This window comes from Dendrobates tinctorius, unplaced genomic scaffold (genome assembly GCF_039654945.1).
Source record: "Dendrobates tinctorius isolate UK_male_01 unplaced genomic scaffold, ASM3965494v1 ptg000060l, whole genome shotgun sequence".
NCBI lineage: Eukaryota > Metazoa > Chordata > Amphibia > Anura > Dendrobatidae > Dendrobates > Dendrobates tinctorius.
In genome coordinates, this window is record NW_027361728.1 from 57,117,119 (window position 1) to 57,137,380 (window position 20,262).

Genomic DNA, 20,262 nt, shown 5'->3' on the forward strand with positions numbered 1-20,262 from the left:
ACCTAGCACGAAACCCAACAGTGCCGTCAAGGACAACAGTCACTGCGGCACAATGTAGCAATACAATACTCAAAGCAGTCACTGTAGACCCCGATGACACTGTTGGGTTTCCTGCTAGAATACACCTAGCACGAAACCCAACAGTGCCGTCAAGGACAACAGTCACTGCGGCACAATACAGAGCAGGGAAATACTCACTAAACGCCTTTTTGGAGGATGCTGTGGCGCTGTCCCAGCCATCCATCAACGCTGCGGCCACCTCATTCCATAGCCGCCGGGTCACCACAATGTCCTTGTACAGCCGGTCACGGCTGTCCCACAACGGCAAACGCTCCTGGACCAGGCTGATGAGCTGCTCATTATCCAGGTACACGTCTTCATCTCGTTGTGGAACCTAGACAAAACACATTCATTAGAATAATCCAATTTAAATTGAATAAAAAGTTACAAAAAAAGAAACATAAAAAAGAGTAAAAATAGAAGATAAAAAATAAAGAACATTACAAATCATTTGATACTTACATTCCGTATCACCACCGGGACTTGGCTTCGCTGCTCCTGCTCTTCGCCCTCACTAGTCCCGTCCACAGAAGAGGATGATGACGATGTCTTAAAAAAGTTGAAAAAAACGTAAGAGATTTGGAGAAGCAGCAGATATACTTACCAGATGCACAAAAATAATCACCTCACGGTCTGCTTGCGCCAATTCCTGCCGCGATGGGGAATACTCTGATTCTGAAGACATACTGCATGTAAAAATAATAAAAATCATTAGTACATACATAATTTAAAAGGACAGGCATATAATGTAATATACTCACATTCTTCGCTGATATAATGGGTTCTTGGTTGACTGTCTGCTCTTCAATCTGTCAGTGTAGTAGTGGCAGAGTTCTGGCAGGCACCTCCTTTATATAGACTTTTTTTTTTTACTTTAGAAGATTATAACTAGGACAACAAGTGGACACCACCAAAAAAACACAGCGCTAAAAAAACTATAATGGCCATTTTTAGCGCAAAACGTGCGCATACGTGCGCATGCGCTTTTTTCAAGGGCCAAAAAATGCAACATGCTGCGTCTGGAAAATACCAACGCACACCCCAAAAAAACGCAGCGCATGAAAATCGCATACATGCGCTTACCAGCGCGCAGGTATGCGCACCCATGTTAAATATAGGGGAAAAAACGCATGCGCAGGTATGCATTTTTTTCCAGCGCTAAAAAACGCAAATGTGAAACCAGCCTAAGAAAAAAAAAATTACATTTAATTTCAAGTGCAATGTTTGCAGCATACTGGAAAACATAAAGATTATGAACGTAATAATAATAAAGTTATTAAGAATAAAAGAAAAAAAACACAACATTGGATCGCAGCTTTAATTTTAAAACATGGTACAGAAAAAAAATGATAAACAGAATAAATAGCAAAATCCCATGATACAATACATTAATACATTATTCAACAGCTTCAACAAAATAAATACATTCAAATAAACAAATAATATAATTAATAAATAATAATAAATAAAATAAAGATATCGTAAGTGTCAAAGTGTAAGTCGTCTTCAAGTATTTTGATATTAATACCTTAATTTTCACAGCTAATTGTACGGTCAATTAATTTAGATTTAATATTATATAAATAAATGTAGACATTAATTTGGTTGCCATTCTGCATATACAGTATGTTCAGGTCAATTTTCCACAATGAGTTTTTGGTGTGTTTGTGATCCTTTGCATTTTCACTGCTGAGAAAACGGTCTTACAGTTCCAGCAAAGAAAAACAATATATAAACCCCACATGACTATAGATTTAGTTTTGTGAAAGCTAAATATCAGGAAATAACAAAAACAAAACAGGTTATATATCTAATAGAAAAGATGCAGAAATCTGCAACATCAAAAACTCACCAAATACTCATTGTGTGAACATATCCTTAATGGCAGCTAAGTCTTCTTGTCAGTATTAACCCATTGGGGTAAAGTTAACGTTTCATCGCTTTCTGGTGCATTGGTCCTTCACCTGCCAATTGGCTAAACACTCTAGCTATAGAAATGATGCGTAATTGGAAATAGTGAATTACAGAGCACTGCATAAACTGTTTATGATGTTTCCTTCTGATTGGCTTCTCTCCATGCTCCTTCTCATCATCATCTTGTATTTTTAGAGCCTGCAAAGATAATAGTTTATTACAATTTTTCAGATTAACAGGGCAAACATGATTCGCAAAATAGTTCTAGAAACTAATAATACAACTCTTTACGTTTTTTATCCCACAACCCTAAACAGTTATTTATCACTTTTAACTCCCTCCTCCACCCTCCACTGACCCCCTCTGACTTCCCTCATCTCTGCAAAAGATTCTGCTGCACATTTGAAAAATAAGGCGAGTCTTTACTGCTCAACCATTACAAACCAAAGTATAAAAGACCATGGCTCCTTCCCCATAACTGCCCTTCCCACCATCACTGGAGGAGAGCTTACTCATCTCTTCAAATCGCACCTTGTAACTTGTGCACTTGACCCCTTCCCACCTCCTCCCCATCCTCACCAACATGCTCATCACAGCCCTAATTCATCACTTCAATAATTAACTTCTGACACGTTCCCTTTTGCTTTCAAACATGCCACTATTACACCTATCATGAAGGAACCATCCCTCAACCCGACCTCTATATCCAGCTATTGCCCCATATCGCTTCTCTCGTTTGCCTCCAAACTCCTCAAACAGCTCGTCCATGCTGATCTTTCCTCCCACCTCTCATCTAACTCACTCTTTGATAACCTACAATCTGGCTTCTGTCCTCACCATGTCATCAAAACTGCCCAAACCAAAATTACTAATTACTTGCTGCAAAGGTAACAGAAAATTCTCTATACTCCTCCTTCTAGATCTGTCCTATGCCTTTGACACAGTTGACCATTCCTTCCTACTACAGATCCTCTATTCCCATGGTGTAAAAGACCTTTCCCTCTCCTGGATCTCATCATGCCTCACTGTATGCACATTTAGTGTCTCCCACTCCAATACTACCCCCTCATCCCGTCCTCTCTGTTGGTGTCCCTCAAAGCTCTGCCCTGACACCCCTACTCTTGTCCATCTGTACCTTTGGCTTGAGACAACTCATAAGGTCCTATGCCTTCAAGTACTACCTATATGCTGATGAAACCCACATCTACCTCTTTAGCCCAGACGTCACCTATCTGCTGTCCAGAATACCAGTGTGTTTATAATTCATATCCTCCTTTTCATCAAGCTTCCTAAAGCTCATTGTGGACAAAACTAAACTCATTATCTTTCCTCCATCTCGCTTAACTCCCCTACCTGATCTATCTATCACAATAAATGACATCATGATTTCCCCTGTACCGGAAGTCCGCTGCCTCGGAGGAACCCTCGACTCTACCCTGTCCTTCAAACCGTATATCCAAGCTATTACCACATCCTGTTTCCTCCAACTCAAAAATATTTCCAGAATCCATCCTTTCCCAAACCCAGAGTCTACTAAAATATTAGTGTGTTCCCTCATCATCTCCTGCCTCTGCTAATGGAATATCCTCCTCTGTAGCCTCCCTGCTAATGCTCACGCACCTCTCCAGTACATAATTAATTCTGATGCTCGAATAATCTCCCTCTCTCATCACTACTCCACCACTTCTCACCTCTGCAAATCCATTCATTGGCTCCCAATTCCCCAATGTATCTGTCACGTGCCCCGTCCTGTGTGACACGGCCAGCAGGCCGGTAACTAATACAACAGGACACGGCACGTGTAATTGTCCAGTGTGACGCAGCCCGCAGGCCGGTAACTAATACAACAAGACAAAGGGGGATAGGGAAACATTTACAACGGTGGGCCCTGCGATAGCGAACGGGGAACGTAGAGACCTCCTGTACTCCCCTGAGTCAGTGTCCCTAACACTCCTAACCTTCCCTATGCCGGTTCCGCACCAGGCGCCACTCAGGAACCTGTAGCCCTGGCACACCCGACACCTATCCCTTGCTAGGGAGCTGGGTGGCGCAGGCACTGGCCCCACCGCTGCACTAACACCAACATAAGGAAAAGTGACAAACAGGGAAACACATAGCTTTGCTCTGATGCACTTGCTCCAGGCAACAGAGACCAACACCTGAGTGCATCTTCCTCCACCGTGTCCAACACCTGGGTGCAGCTTTACAGCAACAGTGTCCAGCACTGAGTGCCGCCTTGGAGCAACAGAGTCCAGCAGCTGTCCAGCAACCGAGTCCAGCAAACTGACTGTAGCTCTCAGTAACAGAGTCCAGCAAACTGAGTGCAGCTCTACATCATAGCTGCCACTCCGCCAAGCTTTGCAGGAGTTCTTCACTGACACCAAAGCTGCCACTCCACCATGCTTTACACAAACTCCTCACTGATACCATAGCTGCCACTCCAGGACTCTGACTAAGCTGCCCTGGACTCTCTTCCAGCTCCCCATCCAGCTCCTTCCTTCACCCAGGATGGTTGGAAAAGCCCAACAATAATATCACCAACGTGAGTGAGCACTACTGACACAATATCACCAACGTGAGTGAGCACTACTGACACACCTTTATAGAGCAAACACACCTGTTAGTGATTCCCGTGCAATTACTCTAACCACCACCGGGGGGCAAACTATCTCTAAAAACACCAGTGCAATGACCATACTGGCCACCGGGGCAAAACTATCTCTAAGCACTAGTGCAATGACCATACTGGCCACCGGGGGACAAAACCAACCCTGAGCAAAACAGCTCACAGGAAAAAAAAGGTTACTTGTGCATTTAATCTGTCAGATCCACCCTGGATCATGACAGTATCCAGTTCAAACTACTGACATTGACCTACAAAGCCATCCATAATCTGTCTCCTCCATATACTGTATCTCTGAACTAATGTCCCCATATTTTTCAGCACGTAATCTCTGGTCCTCTCAAGACCTCTTTCTCTCCTCAACACTTATACACTCCTCAACCAATCGCCTCCACAACTCTCCCCTCTGAACCAATTTGTCATTGTTAGTTTGATTACTGTATAATATATTTTGTATGTAACCCCTCTCTCATGTACAACACCATGGAATCAATGGTGCGCTACAAATGAATAATAACAAACAACAAAATAATAGCAACAAAATGGAGAAGATAACATGTCAAAACATTAACCTCCTTCATGACATCCGCCGTACATGTACGGTGCAAGTCAGAAGTAGGTGTATGGAGCGGGTTCCCTGGGTGAGGCGCCCCTTACCTGGCAGTTCATGACTATGTGTTACAGTCAGGACCTGCCTGTAATAGACATGGGTGGCGCAAAGCAAATGTTAACCTGTTAAATGCCGCTATCAAAATCTGACAGCAGCATTAACAGTGCGCTGGCATGGGGACGTGTTAGGCTGAGCACCCATCAGTGCAGGTTACTATGAGTTTCTGTTACAGCAGGGGGTCTGTTAAAGAACTCCATGTTTGCTATTACGGTGCCCCCTTGAAACTCACTCTGTGGCCAGGCTTCCATATAGATTGTGTTTTTTTTCGACATATAACTGTTAGGAACGGCGGAATGCACTAAATAAAAATAATAATAAAGTGCGTTCGCCGCTCAGGGTCCACCATGCAGTAGGTGGTATAACTGCTGCTAAGTGGTGGCAGCAAGCAATATGGCGGTATGATGCACACGGGTTCAACTTCACCCGGAGTGCGCAGAGCAGCCTCTGTTCACACACAGAGGTGCCGCAATAAAAAACATACAAAACACTGAACCTGTTAGTGACACAGGCTTCAGGTAGATGCACACATGGTATCTGGTCACAGGAGCAGAACCCAAGACAGAGGAGCTAGCAAGTATAGTCTATACTAGCGCATGGCGGAACGGCCATGCACACTTTTTATAGTAGCCGGGACCTTCCAGAAGCTTCCAGATCTCCGAGATGGACCAATGAGATCTGGAGCAGGACGTGAGCACATGACTCCTGAACTCCAGTGGGAGATCGTCTCATGAGCTTGCTCAGAAGGAGCACAGAGGAACTTAGTCTCTGGAGCGGTCTGCTGCAAAGTAATCTCTGCAGTAGATGGGCAGCAGGAGACCACAGAATGTGAGGCTCTAGATTCCTGCAGAGCAGATGCCTAACATATAACAATGCAGTATATAGCACAATCGATCAGATGAGAACAGCGTTAAGTCCCTTGAATCTCGGAAAATGGCGACAACCCCCCAAAACATTCTTTTACAATCTTTTTTTTTCACCACTAAAATAACACAGAAAATCAGACTTGTTTTGTATCACCATAATCATACTGATGAGGAGAATCATAGTGCGAGGTATTTTTTACCATTCAATGTACATCATAAAAATAATTCCCCAAATACATGTCACGTGTTTTCACAATTTCTCCCCAATTGGAATTTTTTTCCTCATTTTGCAGTACACTATGTACTAAAATGAATAGTGTTATTAAAAAGTACAAGGTTTCCAGCAAACAAGCTGTCATATATCCACATGGACAGAAAACTAAAAAAAAACTAAAAGAAATATGGCTCTAGAAAGAAACAAAAACGGAACTTGGCCGCTTCTTGAAAAGTTTACGATTTTAGGATGTTTTAGTGCAGATAGTGCCATAACAAGTAGCAAAAATGAACAATTACCTTTTAGAAAAGAAAATTGCAATTTTTAAATTTTCTTTCCCTCAATTGGTCATTTCCTGATGACACATTCCCTTTAACTCATTCTGGACTGTGAGATTTTTCATTTGTTTTTTAGTTTTTAAAGGACTTTAGTTTTTCCCTCCCCTTCTTCCAAGAACTATAACTTTTTATTTTTTCATTAATATAACCATCTAAGGGCTTGTCTTCTGTTGGATGAGCTGTAGTTTTACATAACATCATTCAATTTACCAAATAATGTAATGAAAAATGGGAAAAATGTCCAAGTGGGATGAAATGGTGAAAAAGTTTAATTTTGCCTTTGTTTTTTTATTTGCTCATTGTTTCGGTGTTTCTTTAGGCTGCAATCCATCCTGATCCATGCCTTGGAGAAGTTGCAGATTGAAGTATGTGATGTTGGCCATTTAACTCTTTTCTTTGCAAGCTGCTCTTAGAGTAACACTCACCTGCATCATGCTGGTTACTGTTTTGTCAAGGGAGGGATTCAAGCCCTTCAGGTGTTTCATGTTCAGTTTTAGGTCAGAATAAATTGCTTTTAGACACTTGTCCTAAGGAAAGGAGACATATATAGTTCATATTTAAAGAACAATGCAAATCTTTCACTCGAAAAAACCTGCCCATCAAATATCACTGCAGTGTCATATTCATTAAAGGGAATCTGTCAGAGCTTTTCAAATATCCATTTTTTTCTAATGCAGGATTACATAACTAATTTAACAATATAGTCAATCTATTGGCAGAGTTCTCAGGATGGGGTTGAGTATGGACAGATATTTTCTGTAGTAAATGAATTATGTGTGCAGAGACTGGGGAGCGTCCATAACACTGCACAGAGGGCACATGGGCATATTCATGTGATCGAGACAGACAGCGTTTTTCATGCAGCTGTCTAACTGTATTATTGCCGAGAGCACACAGTGAGAGCTTCTTCTGTGACAATGAGTGAATGCTGACTTTTACTCTGCATGCCTCAGCCAGTCAGCGTTTCTCTATGAAGCTGTCTGGCTGCATGGTGCAGCCATTAGACACAGTGACAGAAGAAACGTTCACTGCCCGACAGCCTTGTTACATGTAGGTGTCTGCCTTAACTTTGGCAGAGAAGGAAATAGTACAGGTAGACAGCTGCATATAGCACTGTGTCTTCCTCATATAAACATTCTGATTTGCTCTCTGAGCATTGTTATGAGCGCTCGTCGATCGCAGCACACATGACCCATTTACTACAGAAAATATCTGTGCAAGTTTGACCACAATAGGAAAAACCTACCTCTGGATGAACTATATCAATATGGAATAAAGGTCATCCTGAAGTAGAAAAATAATGCATTTTTAAAAATGAATTGCTTTTGGAAAGATTATTAGTTTTACAAAATCTTTTACACGGATTGTATTTATTCTTGTGGTAAAACTCCTCCTTTAAGTGCTCTGGGAGTGTCAAAGCACTTCCAAGGCATCAACTTCCCTGGCTATATTACTTGTCCAGCTGCACTCTCCTCAACTGACAGCTCATTGGCTTTGTCATTTGCCTGGATTCGAACCCTTGTTCCTGTGTACTGTGGTAGACTTCTCTTTCCGCTCGGCCACAACTGATAAAACCTTTTCTTTGGGTCTTTTAATTCTGTTAGTTTTGTTTCTGTTTGGGTAACAGGTGTTTTTCATCTACTCAGTCTGCCCTATCACCTTTTGGGTGCAGCTTTATATACCTTGCCCTGCTGTTGCTTCCTGCTGGTGATAGTCTTTGTTGGATTAATTCACTTGCTGTAGTTTGTGTTTGTTGCAGTGGTTTTATGTGTAATTCCTTTTTCTCCTAGGGAACTGCTACTCTAGTGAATCTAGGAGCTGCTAGGGACATTCAGGGTGAGCCCATTGTGTGCCACTGCATTATTTTAAGGTGCCAACCTCCGCGGTAAGGCAGTGACAGACCAGAGTCAGAGGAGGGCTTTTTCCTAGTCTGAACAGGGATCTGTCAGCTTCAGGTGTTTGTCCCTCTGCTTTGTATGCTACTCGTATGAATGTGCTTTAGCAGTAATAACAGTCTTGACAACAGAAATACAATTTAAACACTACTCTCAGGGCTTGTTTTAATATTTTTAGATTCTCTACATCATTTAAAAAAAGCAAAAACATTTATTCCTTTTTTTTCCCAGGAAGTATATGTGACGTTGAGGTGTGGTTCAGCAGGTTTCTGCATCATCAATATTTAGTTTCATCTCCTCCCTCCCACCCCACTGTGATGGACAACCAAGACCTTGCTGAAGACTGGGCAAATATACTATACTAGATTATGGCCCGATGCTATCGCATCGAGAGGATGCGATAGCATCACACCTCTTGCCATGTTAACCCTCAACACACACACTCCTCTCACCTTTCACCATCTCCACTCACTCTTTCACTCCACATACGACCCCTTCTCTCACTCCATCTCTCATACTCACGCCATCATCGCCGCTGCTCCACGATCCCCGACATCTTCTTCCGCCGGCGCCATCCTGGATCCAGACGTTGTCCACGCCGGCGACATGTTCTTGCGGCGACGCCATCTTGAGTATCTTGAAATCCCGCGATAGTCAAGATGGCGTCGCCGGAAGAACATGTTGCCGGAGTGGTCGACGTCGGGATCCAAAATGGCGTCGGCGAAATCTCGCGAGTTTTCGCCGATGCCATTTTGGATCCCGACGTCGTCCTCACCGGCGACATGTTCTTGCGGCGACGCCATCTTGACTATCGCGGGATTTCGCCGATCCAAAATGGCGTCGCCGCAAGAACATGTCGCCGGCGTGGAGGACGTCTGCATCCAGGATGGCGCCGGCGGAAGAAGATGTCGGGGATCGTGGATCAGCGGCGATGACGGCGTGAGTATGAGAGACGGAGTGAGAGAAAGGGTCGTATGTGGAGTGAAAGAGTGAGTGGAGATGGTGAAAGGTGAGAGGAGTGTGTGTGTTGAGGGTTAACATGGAAAGAGGTGTGCGGTGACGTCACCGGTTACAACTGGACGGAAGTTGTTACAACCGGAAGTTGCTTAGGGCATTTATTATTATAGATTATAACATTATAACATAGATATAACACACACATACAGATTATTGTGTTAGATTTGGTGGCAGATCCTCTTCAGAGGGGTTGTCTACTACTTTGATATTAGAGACCTATCTATCACTTGAGTAGGAGCTGAGCTGCAGTACCTGGGAGTAGACACTAAACCTGCATATACCTGGCTGCCGGCAGAGGCGATAGCTTATTGGTGGGCACACCGGGTGACTGACCCCAAGTGATCTTATACTGATGACCTACTTTAACAATAGGTCATCATTATTATCAAACTAATGGACAAGCCCTTTACAGTGAAACTTGTTCATTGGCAGCAGATGTGACCATACCTCATCAATATCTGTTCTGTTCATCTGTGAGCACAAACATGTCTGCAATGAGAGAAGGAAAAATTATCACGTACAGAGTATTAGATCAGGTCTAAATAAACCTTAAAAAGAATGGGTTTTTTTCTTTATTTTTTAGCTAAGTGCACCCAAATGTTTCTTTGGTCTGTGTGCTGCCTACTTAAAAAGGGAACTTGTCATATCAAGACACACCATTTACATGCAGATTTAGGGTTAATCTGCAGTTAAAGGTGGTAAAATCCTGCCTTACTGCAAGCTCGTCTACAGGGAGAAAATGAACTTGTATCCTTCCTTCATCCAATCATTTTCAGTCATAGCAGCTGTACAGGGAGCAGTCAGTGCTCACTATAATGTGGGCGCACTGATATCAGTCCCCAGAACATTGATTGACAGCTTGCTCTACAGCGAGTGTGCGCAGTGTATGTGTGTAGAGCAGGATGTCAATCAAAGTGCTGGAGCGTGATAACAGTGCGCTCACTGTATAGTGAGCGATGACTATAACAACCCAGTGTACCGCCCCTATGGCTGACAGTGATCAGTTACCGGGAGGTATTAGTTCATTTTCTCTCTGTACCTGTGCTTCCTACCAGGCAGGCATGATTTTAACACTATTAACCTTCAGATTAACCCCCTGCAGGTAAATAGCATTTCTTGACATGACAGGTTCCCTTTAAAGGACAGCACACAGACAACCAATAAGCACCTGGAGTCAATGATGTCCACAATCTTGCATGTAGCCTAGGTAGCTATAGATTGAGCTAAGGTAGCTTAGGCTTGGCTGGTTTAAAACTTTATGCTTGATACCTTTGACAAGGAATACTTATACATATATTAGTGGTTGCCTTAAAGTTGATAAAACTGCACTATTAGTCTGCAGTCTCTATTCCTTTGTTCATATTCAGACCCCTGATATTCAGGTTGTCTTGTGGGAGAGTCATTCCCTGTTATAGGCCATGGATGTGAGGTCTGTGTCTATCCTCCATGCAGTGCTCGTATCACCATAACTTCAATCCTGCACTTTCTTCAGGTGTTTTCCTCCTTTTCAATAGCCTATTTTCTATGCCCTCCTTTGGATACCTTCTCTTTTCTACACACTATGGAAATCTGGGTAAGGCCGGGGTCACACTAACCGACGCAAAATACGGTCCGTAGTTTACAGGCGTAATATGGATGAATGACCCCTAAATAGTGCTCCGTATGTCATCCGTAAGCAAGGTGTGGTCGCGTATTTTGCACATGTCTGCATCCGTATGTAATCCGTATGCAATCCGTATGGCGAGATTTTCTCGCCGCCTTGCAAAATGGACATATAATGGAGTCCTATGACTGGGTTTCGAACAGAAACGAAATAATAGATATAGACACATAGAATGCATATATATATATATATACAGTGGGGAAAAAAAGTATTTAGTCAGTCAGCAATAGTGCAAGTTCCACCACTTAAAAAGATGAGAGGCGTCTGTAATTTACATCATAGGTAGACCTCAACTATGGGAGACAAACTGAGAAAAAAAAATCCAGAAAATCACATTGTCTTTTTTTTTTTCATTTTATTTGCATATTATGGTGGAAAATAAGTATTTGGTCAGAAACAAAATTTCATCTCAATACTTTGTGATATATCCTTTGTTGGCAATGACAGAGGTCAAACGTTTTCTGTAAGTCTTCACAAGGTTGCCACACACTGTTGTTGGTATGTTGGCCCATTCCTCCATGCAGATCTCCTCTAGAGCAGTGATGTTTTTGGCTTTTCGCTTGGCAACATGGACTTTCAACTCCCTCCAAAGGTTTTCTATAGGGTTGAGATCTGGAGACTGGCTAGGCCACTCCAGGACCTTGAAATGCTTCTTACGAAGCCACTCCTTCGTTGCCCTGGCGGTGTGCTTTGGATCATTGTCATGTTGAAAGACCCAGCCACGTTTCATCTTCAATGCCCTTGCTGATGGAAGGAGGTTTGCACTCAAAATCTCACGATACATGGCCCCATTCATTCTTTCATGTACCCGGATCAGTCGTCCTGGCCCCTTTGCAGAGAAACAGCCCCAAAGCATGATGTTTCCACCACCATGCTTTACAGTAGGTATGGTGTTTGATGGATGCAACTCAGTATTCTTTTTCCTCCAAACACGACAAGTTGTGTTTCTACCAAACAGTTCCAGTTTGGTTTCATCAGACCATAGGACATTCTCCCAAAACTCCTCTGGATCATCCAAATGCTCTCTAGCAAACTTCAGACGGGCCCGGACATGTACAGGCTTAAGCAGTGGGACACGTCTGGCACTGCAGGATCTGAGTCCATGGTGGCGTAGTGTGTTACTTATGGTAGGCCTTGTTACATTGGTCCCAGCTCTCTGCAGTTCATTCACTAGGTCCCCCCGCGTGGTTCTGGGATTTTTGCTCACCGTTCTTGTGATCATTCTGACCCCACGGGGTGGGATTTTGCGTGGAGCACCAGATCGAGGGAGATTATCAGTGGTCTTGTATGTCTTCCATTTTCTAATTATTGCTCCCACAGTTGATTTCTTCACTCCAAGCTGGTTGGCTATTGCAGATTCAGTCTTCCCAGCCTGGTGCAGGGCTACAATTTTGTTTCTGGTGTCCTTTGACAGCTCTTTGGTCTTCACCATAGTGGAGTTTGGAGTCAGACTGTTTGAGGGTGTGCACAGGTGTCTTTTTATACTGATAACAAGTTTAAACAGGTGCCATTACTACAGGTAATGAGTGGAGGAAAGAGGAGACTCTTAAAGAAGAAGTTACAGGTCTGTGAGAGCCAGAAATCTTGATTGCTTGTTTCTGACCAAATACTTATTTTCCACCATAATATGCAAATAAAATGAAAAAAAAAACAGACAATGTGATTTTCTGGATTTTTTTTTCTCAGTTTGTCTCCCATAGTTGAGGTCTACCTATGATGTAAATTACAGACGCCTCTCATCTTTTTAAGTGGTGGAACTTGCACTATTGCTGACTGACTAAATACTTTTTTTCCCCACTGTATATATATCCAACAATGTAGACCAGCTCACTCCTGTGAACCACCTGGGACCTCAGCTGACCTGGTTAACTCCTTTGTGCCCGGATCTGGATGTAGGAGTCCATCCATACAAATGTGAACAACGACAGAGCAAAATCCAGCAATAACGTGAGCAATCCAGGATGCTGTTAAAAAAAAATTTTCTCTTTCTTTTTATTCATAAATCCATTAAAATACAATGGTCCAAGCAGTTCAAAACAGCAATAACGCAGGAAAGTAGTGCAGATAGGGCTACACCCTGGACCGTGAAGAAGGCGGGTATTACCGCTGAAACGCGTAGCCCTATCTGCACTACTTTCCTGCGTTATTGCTGTTTTGAACTGCTTGGACCATTGTATTTTAATGGATTTATCAATAAAAAGAAAGAGAAAAATTTTTTTTAACAGCATCCTGGATTGCTCACCTTATTGCTGGACTTTGCTCTGTCGTTGTTCATATATATATATATATATATATATATATATATATATATATATATACACATACACACAAGTCATTGAGACACATATATATATATATATATTTATATTTCACATAGTTCTTCATAGCAGAATAGGCGCTTTTTCAATTGCCGGCCTCTATCAAATTATTCCCCAACCCGACATGAAATGACACATGGTTTACATTCAGTAAAGCATTTCATTTCATGTTTTTTAATATGTCCCTGACTAATAATTAGATGATGGTTTGTGTGCAAAATTTGGGAGTTGTAGTTGTTTTTTTAAGGGGTTAATTTGTTGTTAAAAAATGTGTGGGTTTCCCATTGCCCTGTAGCGGTGGCGAATGGGTTAATCTTACAAAGGGTTAATGTCACCTTACCATCGAATGGTGACATTAACCCTTTGTTATATTAACCCATTCGCCACCACTATAGGGCAATGGGAAGCCCACGCATTTTTTAACAACGAATTAACCCCTTAAAATAACAACTACAACTCCCAAATTTTGCACACAAACCATCATCTAATTATTAGTCAGGGACATATTAAAAAACATGAAATTAAATGCTTTACTGAATGTAAACCATGTGTCATTTCATGTCGGGTTGGGGAATAATTTGATAGAAGCCGGCAATTGAAAAAGCGCCTATTCTGCTATGAAGGACTATGTGAAATATAAATATATATGTGTGTGTCTCAATGACATGTACTGTATATATATATATATATATATATTCTATGTGTCTATATCTATTCTTTCGTTTCTTTATTAAACCTGTCAGTGTGAGTTTACTGTATAGCGCACTGAATTGCCGGCTTTTCTAAAAGACACCTGGCGCGTATTTCTCGCAAGTCACACGTGTGGTCCGTGTGTAATCCGTATTTTTAGCACACCCATAGACTTTCATTGGCGTACTACAGGCGTAGTACGCTGACAATTGCAGCATGCTGTGATTGGCACGGACCGTAGAATACGGACGAGAAATATACGGCTGTTGGGAGCAAACCCATAGAGAATCATTGGTCCGTGTGTAATGCGTGCTTTTAACGCCTCTCACTCGTCTGTATTCCTCGCCAGTGTGACCCCGGCCTAAACCCTCCTTACTACTATCTCTAAGGCCTTCTTCACATGTTCGTATAAAATTGGAATTGGAAAAAGCAGTACCGGTGTTAATGTGCCATCAGTGTTTTTCTGGTTTTGATAAAGAAAGAACAAAATTACAAAGCTAGTCCTATACTTTGCAATGTCATTTGTGTGGTGTACAGTTTTTTTTTTAGACCCATAGACTTGTATTGGCCCTTGCCATCCGTGCGGCCGGAATAAAACACGTCTCCATGTGATTCACACGGACTCACAGTCCATGAGAAAACACGCACAAATCAACATCACCATAGGTTATTATAATATATGCATGAGGTATCCGTAAAAAACCTATGCCACAAGTACTGGAAACACAGACATGTGAAGGAGGCCTAACACTGAGGATGGGGAGAGCCTTCAGAACCAGAAGCTCTGATGGATTCGTAACATTTTTGCAGAGCACTTAGGCTGGTTTCACATTTGCGTTTTTTAGCGCTGGAAAAAAACGCTAACCTGCGCATGCGTTTTTTCCCCTATATTTAACATGGGTGCGCATACCTGCGCGCTTGTAAGCGCATGTATGCGATTTTCATGCGCTGCGTTTTTTTGGGGTGTGCGATTGGATTTTCCAGACGCATCATGTTGCATTTTTTGGCCCTGCAAAAAAGCGCATGCGCACATATGCGCACGTTTTGCGCTAAAAATGGCCATTATAGCCTATGGATGCGCATATGTGCGCACTGGCATGCTCATGTAAGCGTTTTTTTGCATATGCGTTTTTTTTTTTAACCATGGAATTTAGGGGTTTGGGTTAGAGTTAGGGTTAGTTAAGGGGGTTTAGGGTTAGGGTTAGGGTCAGGGTTAGGGTTGGGTTTTGGGTCAGGGTTAGGGTTAAGTATGGTTTGGTTAAGGGTTAGGGTCAGGGTTAGGGTCAGGATTAGGGTTAAGTATGGTTTTGTTAAGGGTTAGGGTCAGGGTTAGGGTTAGGGTCAGGGTTAGGGTTAGGGTTAGGGTCAGGGTTAGGGTTAGGGTCAGGGTTAGGGTTAAGTATGGTTTTGTTAAGGATTAGGGTCAGGGTTAGGGTCAGGATTAGGGTTAAGTATGGTTTGGTTAAGGGTTAGGGTCAGGGTTAGGGTTAGGGTCAGGGTTAGGGTTAGGGTTAGGGTCAGGGTTAGGGTTAGGGTCAGGGTTAGGGTTAAGTATGGTTTTGTTAAGGGTTAGGGTCAGGGTTAGGGTTAGGGTCAGGGTTAGGGTTAGGGTCAGGGTTAGGGTCAGGGTTAGGGTTAGGGTTAGGGTCAGGGTTAGGGTTAGGGTTAGTTAGGGTTTAGGGTTTGGGTTAGGGTTAAGTATGATTTGGTTAAGGGTTAGGGTCAGGGTTAGGGTTAGGGTCAGGGTTAGGGTTAGGGTTAGGGTCAGGGTTAGGGTTAGGGTTAGGGTCAGGGTTAGGGTTAGTAAAGTCATGGTTTGGGTAGTGTGAGGGGCCACCTAAAAATGTTGGAAAAAAACGCAAACGCGGTAAAAACGCACTAAAAACGCATACAAACGCTTAAAAACGCTGCGTTTTTTTCATGCATGCTCATAAAAATGCTTGAAAAAATCGCAGCAGTTGTATGCTTTTGTATGCGTTTTTTCAATGCGTTTTTTTGCGGGAAAAACGCGCTGCAAAAAAAAGCAAGTGTGAAACTAGCCTTAGCTAGATAAAAGACAGTCTGCAGCAGAAAATTGGTAGAAAATGTTTAATGAAAATTATTTAGAAAGTTGATTAACACTACATTTAAGAAGCAAATGAAAAATGAAAGCAAAAACCTGTGCAAATGTGTACATGGCTTTTAGTATTTGCTGCTTATTTTTAGGTAAGAAGATCTGCAAGCATCGCAATTATCTGAAGTAACCCTATTCAAACAGATGTAACCGATCTTCAGTTACAGGAACCATAATTATAGTTACACTAGAATGAACCACTCATTTGTAAAGATGATTGAACGATAAGGCTCTTACCTGGGACTGCCTTCTGGCGAGACATGCTTCTACTGTGTTCATAGTGTTGGCTGTCACATCTACTATAGAAACGGTTTCAGAGGAGCAGTTGAATGCTCCATGTATATCCTCCTAATGAAAGCAAGAGAGATTTCATCACACCAGACATATCAGTGATTGCACACACATATTATATCCATAGCTATGATATTAACCCCTGACTGCCAGCTGACGGAATAGTACATCAGTTGGCAGTATCCCCAACTTTGATGAGGGCTCCGGCGGTGAGCCCACATCAAAGCCGGGACATGTCAGCTGTTTTGAACTGCTGACATGTGCCCGCAATAAGCGCGAGTGGAATTGCGATCCACTTGCGCCAAATAAAAAGTTAAATGCCACTGTCAAACTCTGACAGCTTCATTTAAATGGCGCTTCCGGCCGTCGGTCCGGAAATACCAGCACCGCTGACCCCGTCACATGATAGGGAGTCATCGGTGCGTCAGCATAATAACCAGATGTCTCCTTGAGACCTCTATGGTTGTTGATGCTGGATTGCTGTGAGCGCCACCCTGTGGTTGGCGCTCATAGCAATGTTGTCATTCTGCTACATAGAGGCAATCTGAGCATCGCCTCTATGTAGCAGAGCCGATCAAGCTATGGCAGCTTCTAGCCTCCCATGGAGGCAATTAAAGCATGTCAAAAATTATAAAAAAGTAATATGAAAAAAATAAAAAACCATAAAAGTTTAAATCACCCTCCTTTCGCCCTATTCAAAATAAAACAATCAAAATAAAATCAAACATAGACATAATAGGTATTGCCTTGTTCAGAATCGCCCGATCTATCAATAAAAAGAAAGGTTTAACCTGATCACTAAATGGAGTAGCAAGAAAAAAAATCAAAACGCCAGAATTCCTTTTTTTTGTTGCTGCGACATTGCATTAAAATTCAATAACGGGCGATCAAAAAAAGTATTTTTACAAAAGTGGTATCATTAAAAACGTCAACTTGGCGAGCAAAAAATAAGCCCTCACCCAACCTGAGATCACAAAAAATGGAGATGCTACGGATCTTGGAAAATGGCACAATTTTTAATTTTTTTTTAGCAGAATTTGGAACTTTTTTTCACCACTTAGATAAAAAGAACCTAGACATGTTTGGTGTCTATGGACTCGTAATGACCTGGAGAATCATAATGGCAGGTCAGTTTTAGCATTTAGTGAACCTAGTAAAAAAAAGTCAAACAAAAAACAAGTGTGGGATTGCACTTTTTTTGCAATTTCACCGCACTTGGAATTTTTTTCCCCATTTTCTGTTTACATGACATGGTAAAATCAATGGTGTCGTTCAAAAGTACAACTTGTCCTGCAAAAAATAAATTCTCACATAGACATATTGATAGAAAAATAAAAAAGTTATGGCTCTGGAAAGAAGGGGAGCGAAAAACGAAAACGTAAAACCAAAAAAAGCTCCTGTCATTAAGGGGTTAAAAACTCCCAATCAGTCCACATTCAATCACACAGGACCGAAGCATATTCAATATATTCAATGTAAATTATATAAAAATCTGTTTCCTAATACTGATTATACCCATAGAAATACCTGTCACCTCCTCAATCTCACCACTCTTTATTAATATGTATCAGTGTATGGGTGTGTGTGTCACTGCCCCATTTTTTCTATTAAAAAAAAGTTCTCTAAAAAGGGCAGACAACTGTGAGAATGGTGGATGGTGGAATATACATCACTGACTGGAATTGATACTACGCTTTTCAAGTGTTTTCCTGTAAAAGTACGCACACATAAAAGAGGAAGCGCACGTACTACGGTATATATATGGAATCATAAATATATCAAATAGCATACACAAATCTAGATGTAAAAGGCAATATCTGCAGGGGAAAAACAAGCCTTGATGCAATGATGGAAGCAGCATCCATTTAGACATACAGCTTATGCAGGATCAAAACTTAAGGTCCATAGTTCACTTTCACCAAATAGCACGGACAGACTCCTACTTCGTCAGGCGATGCCCCTATCCACTCCTGTATTTTATATACTGGATGGCAATTATATATATATATATATATATATATATATATACTGTATATGTTATTACTAGGTAAATTGCTACATCAAAGGCGTATAATCCAGCCAAGGAAAACACCTCCCACAAGGTGTCTAAGGCCAAGTTCACACGGTCAGCATTTGGTCAGTATTTTACATAATTATTAATGATGACAGAGTATGCTCATTACTCGAGTTTTCCGAGCATGCACGTGTGATCTCCGAGTATTTTGGCGTGCTCGGAGATTTAGTTTTCGTCGTCTTATCTGCATGATTTGTGGCTACTAGACAGCCTGAATACATGTGAGGAATGCCTGTTTGTTAGGAAATCCTCACATGTATTCAGGCTGTCTAGCAGCCACAAATCATGCAGCTGCGGCGACACAAATTAAATCTCCGAGCGCGCCCAAAATATTTGGAGAACACCCGAGCATGCTCGGAAAACTCGAGTAACGAGTATACTCGCTCATCACTAATTAGTATTTGTAATCAACGCTTAGTTGCCAATTATCTTGCCAATCAAAGTATTTAATATATTATATTGAAGACAAGCAAATACAGCTGGAAGTTGTTACCATGCTTCACTTTAGTTATTCTTTCTTACCTGTAGTTTTCCGATGGTCTCTGTGACCACATTCACTAGGTTCTTGGAGATATTGTAGCACCTTACAAAGTCAATGGGTTGTCGGACTGGTTTACTCTCTACAACCAATGTCTGGCCAATCACCAAGAGCATCCAAATGATGGCGCAGCCTGCCGGTGTAAGGGGAGAGGTGATCAATGTCTATAGACTTGAAACTGCCATTGATTGCATCTTGGTCATATTCACTTGCATGGGAATGAGCTGCAATATCAGAGAAAGCCCAAACTATGTGAATCCCACCTGACAAGGAGAAACAAAATCTTTCTTCACAACTCTTTCTGTTTTTGTGTTATTGTAGCATTGCATTTTAATTAACGTGCAGCATTCTCAAGCATTTTTCTCCATTGGCTTCTCTATAGGATTTCCAAAATGCAGGCAGGGGCTGATGGGACTACTACTCCCAGCAGCCTACAAGTGCTGCTGCTAATAATGTCAATGACATCAGCACTAGTCAGTGAGGCTGAACTCACAGCAGCTCATTCTCCCAGGGGTTCTCAGCCTGGACGGTCGCATCTTGGCACCGTCCAGGTTGAAAACTGTTTATCCCCAGACATAAAATACAGCGTGGCACAGAAAGTTGGACAAGTGAGGGATATTGTTGTTTTTTATTTTTGTTTTATTACAGTATACGTTGGTTTCAATGGAATGGGCGTTAGATGAGTATAACTGTGTTTGCTATTTTTAAATAAAAATGGAAAAATGTGTTTTGGTTTATTTCTAATAAAGGACTTTATTCTGGCTGTGTCTTTATTTACCATACAACTATAGGATTAGTAATGGATAGGTGTCTTACAGACGCCTCTCCATTAGTAATCCGTGGGCTTGATTTCACCAGACAATACAAAGGTGACATCAACCCCACAAATATTACCCCATTTGCCATCACTATAGGGCAAGTGGGAAGAGCCGGGCAAAGCGCCAGAATTGATGCATCTAATAGATGTGCCTTTCTGGGCAG

At 42.0% G+C, this 20,262-nt stretch overlaps 1 protein-coding gene across 1 annotated transcript; it reads right to left on the reverse strand.

Annotated features, from left to right (window-relative positions):
* Nucleotides 1–1,364: 1,364 nt before the first annotated feature.
* LOC141092775 (interleukin-12 subunit alpha-like) lies at nt 1,365–19,429 on the reverse strand. The gene is made up of 5 exons (XM_073579134.1): nt 19,266–19,429; nt 16,616–16,726; nt 10,042–10,083; nt 7,108–7,209; nt 1,365–2,172 (listed from the first exon to the last, which is right to left on the reverse strand). The coding sequence occupies exons 1-5, from the start codon at nt 19,395–19,397 to the stop codon at nt 1,987–1,989; spliced, it is 573 nt and encodes a 190-aa protein (XP_073435235.1). The 5' UTR covers nt 19,398–19,429; the 3' UTR covers nt 1,365–1,986.
* Nucleotides 19,430–20,262: the final 833 nt, after the last annotated feature.

Bases quoted from the DNA above. Each gene is read 5' to 3' on its own strand.
- LOC141092775 (XM_073579134.1), bottom strand. From the start codon at position 19,397: ATGCTCTTGGTGATTGGCCAGACATTGGTTGTAGAGAGTAAACCAGTC. The intron at 10,084-16,615 runs GTAAGAGCCTTA...CTCTCATTGCAG, and splicing joins TCGCCAGAAGGCAGTCCCAG to ACATGTTTGTGCTCACAGAT. The intron at 2,173-7,107 runs GTGAGTGTTACT...TTATCTTTGCAG, and splicing joins CAGTAACCAGCATGATGCAG to GCTCTAAAAATACAAGATGA.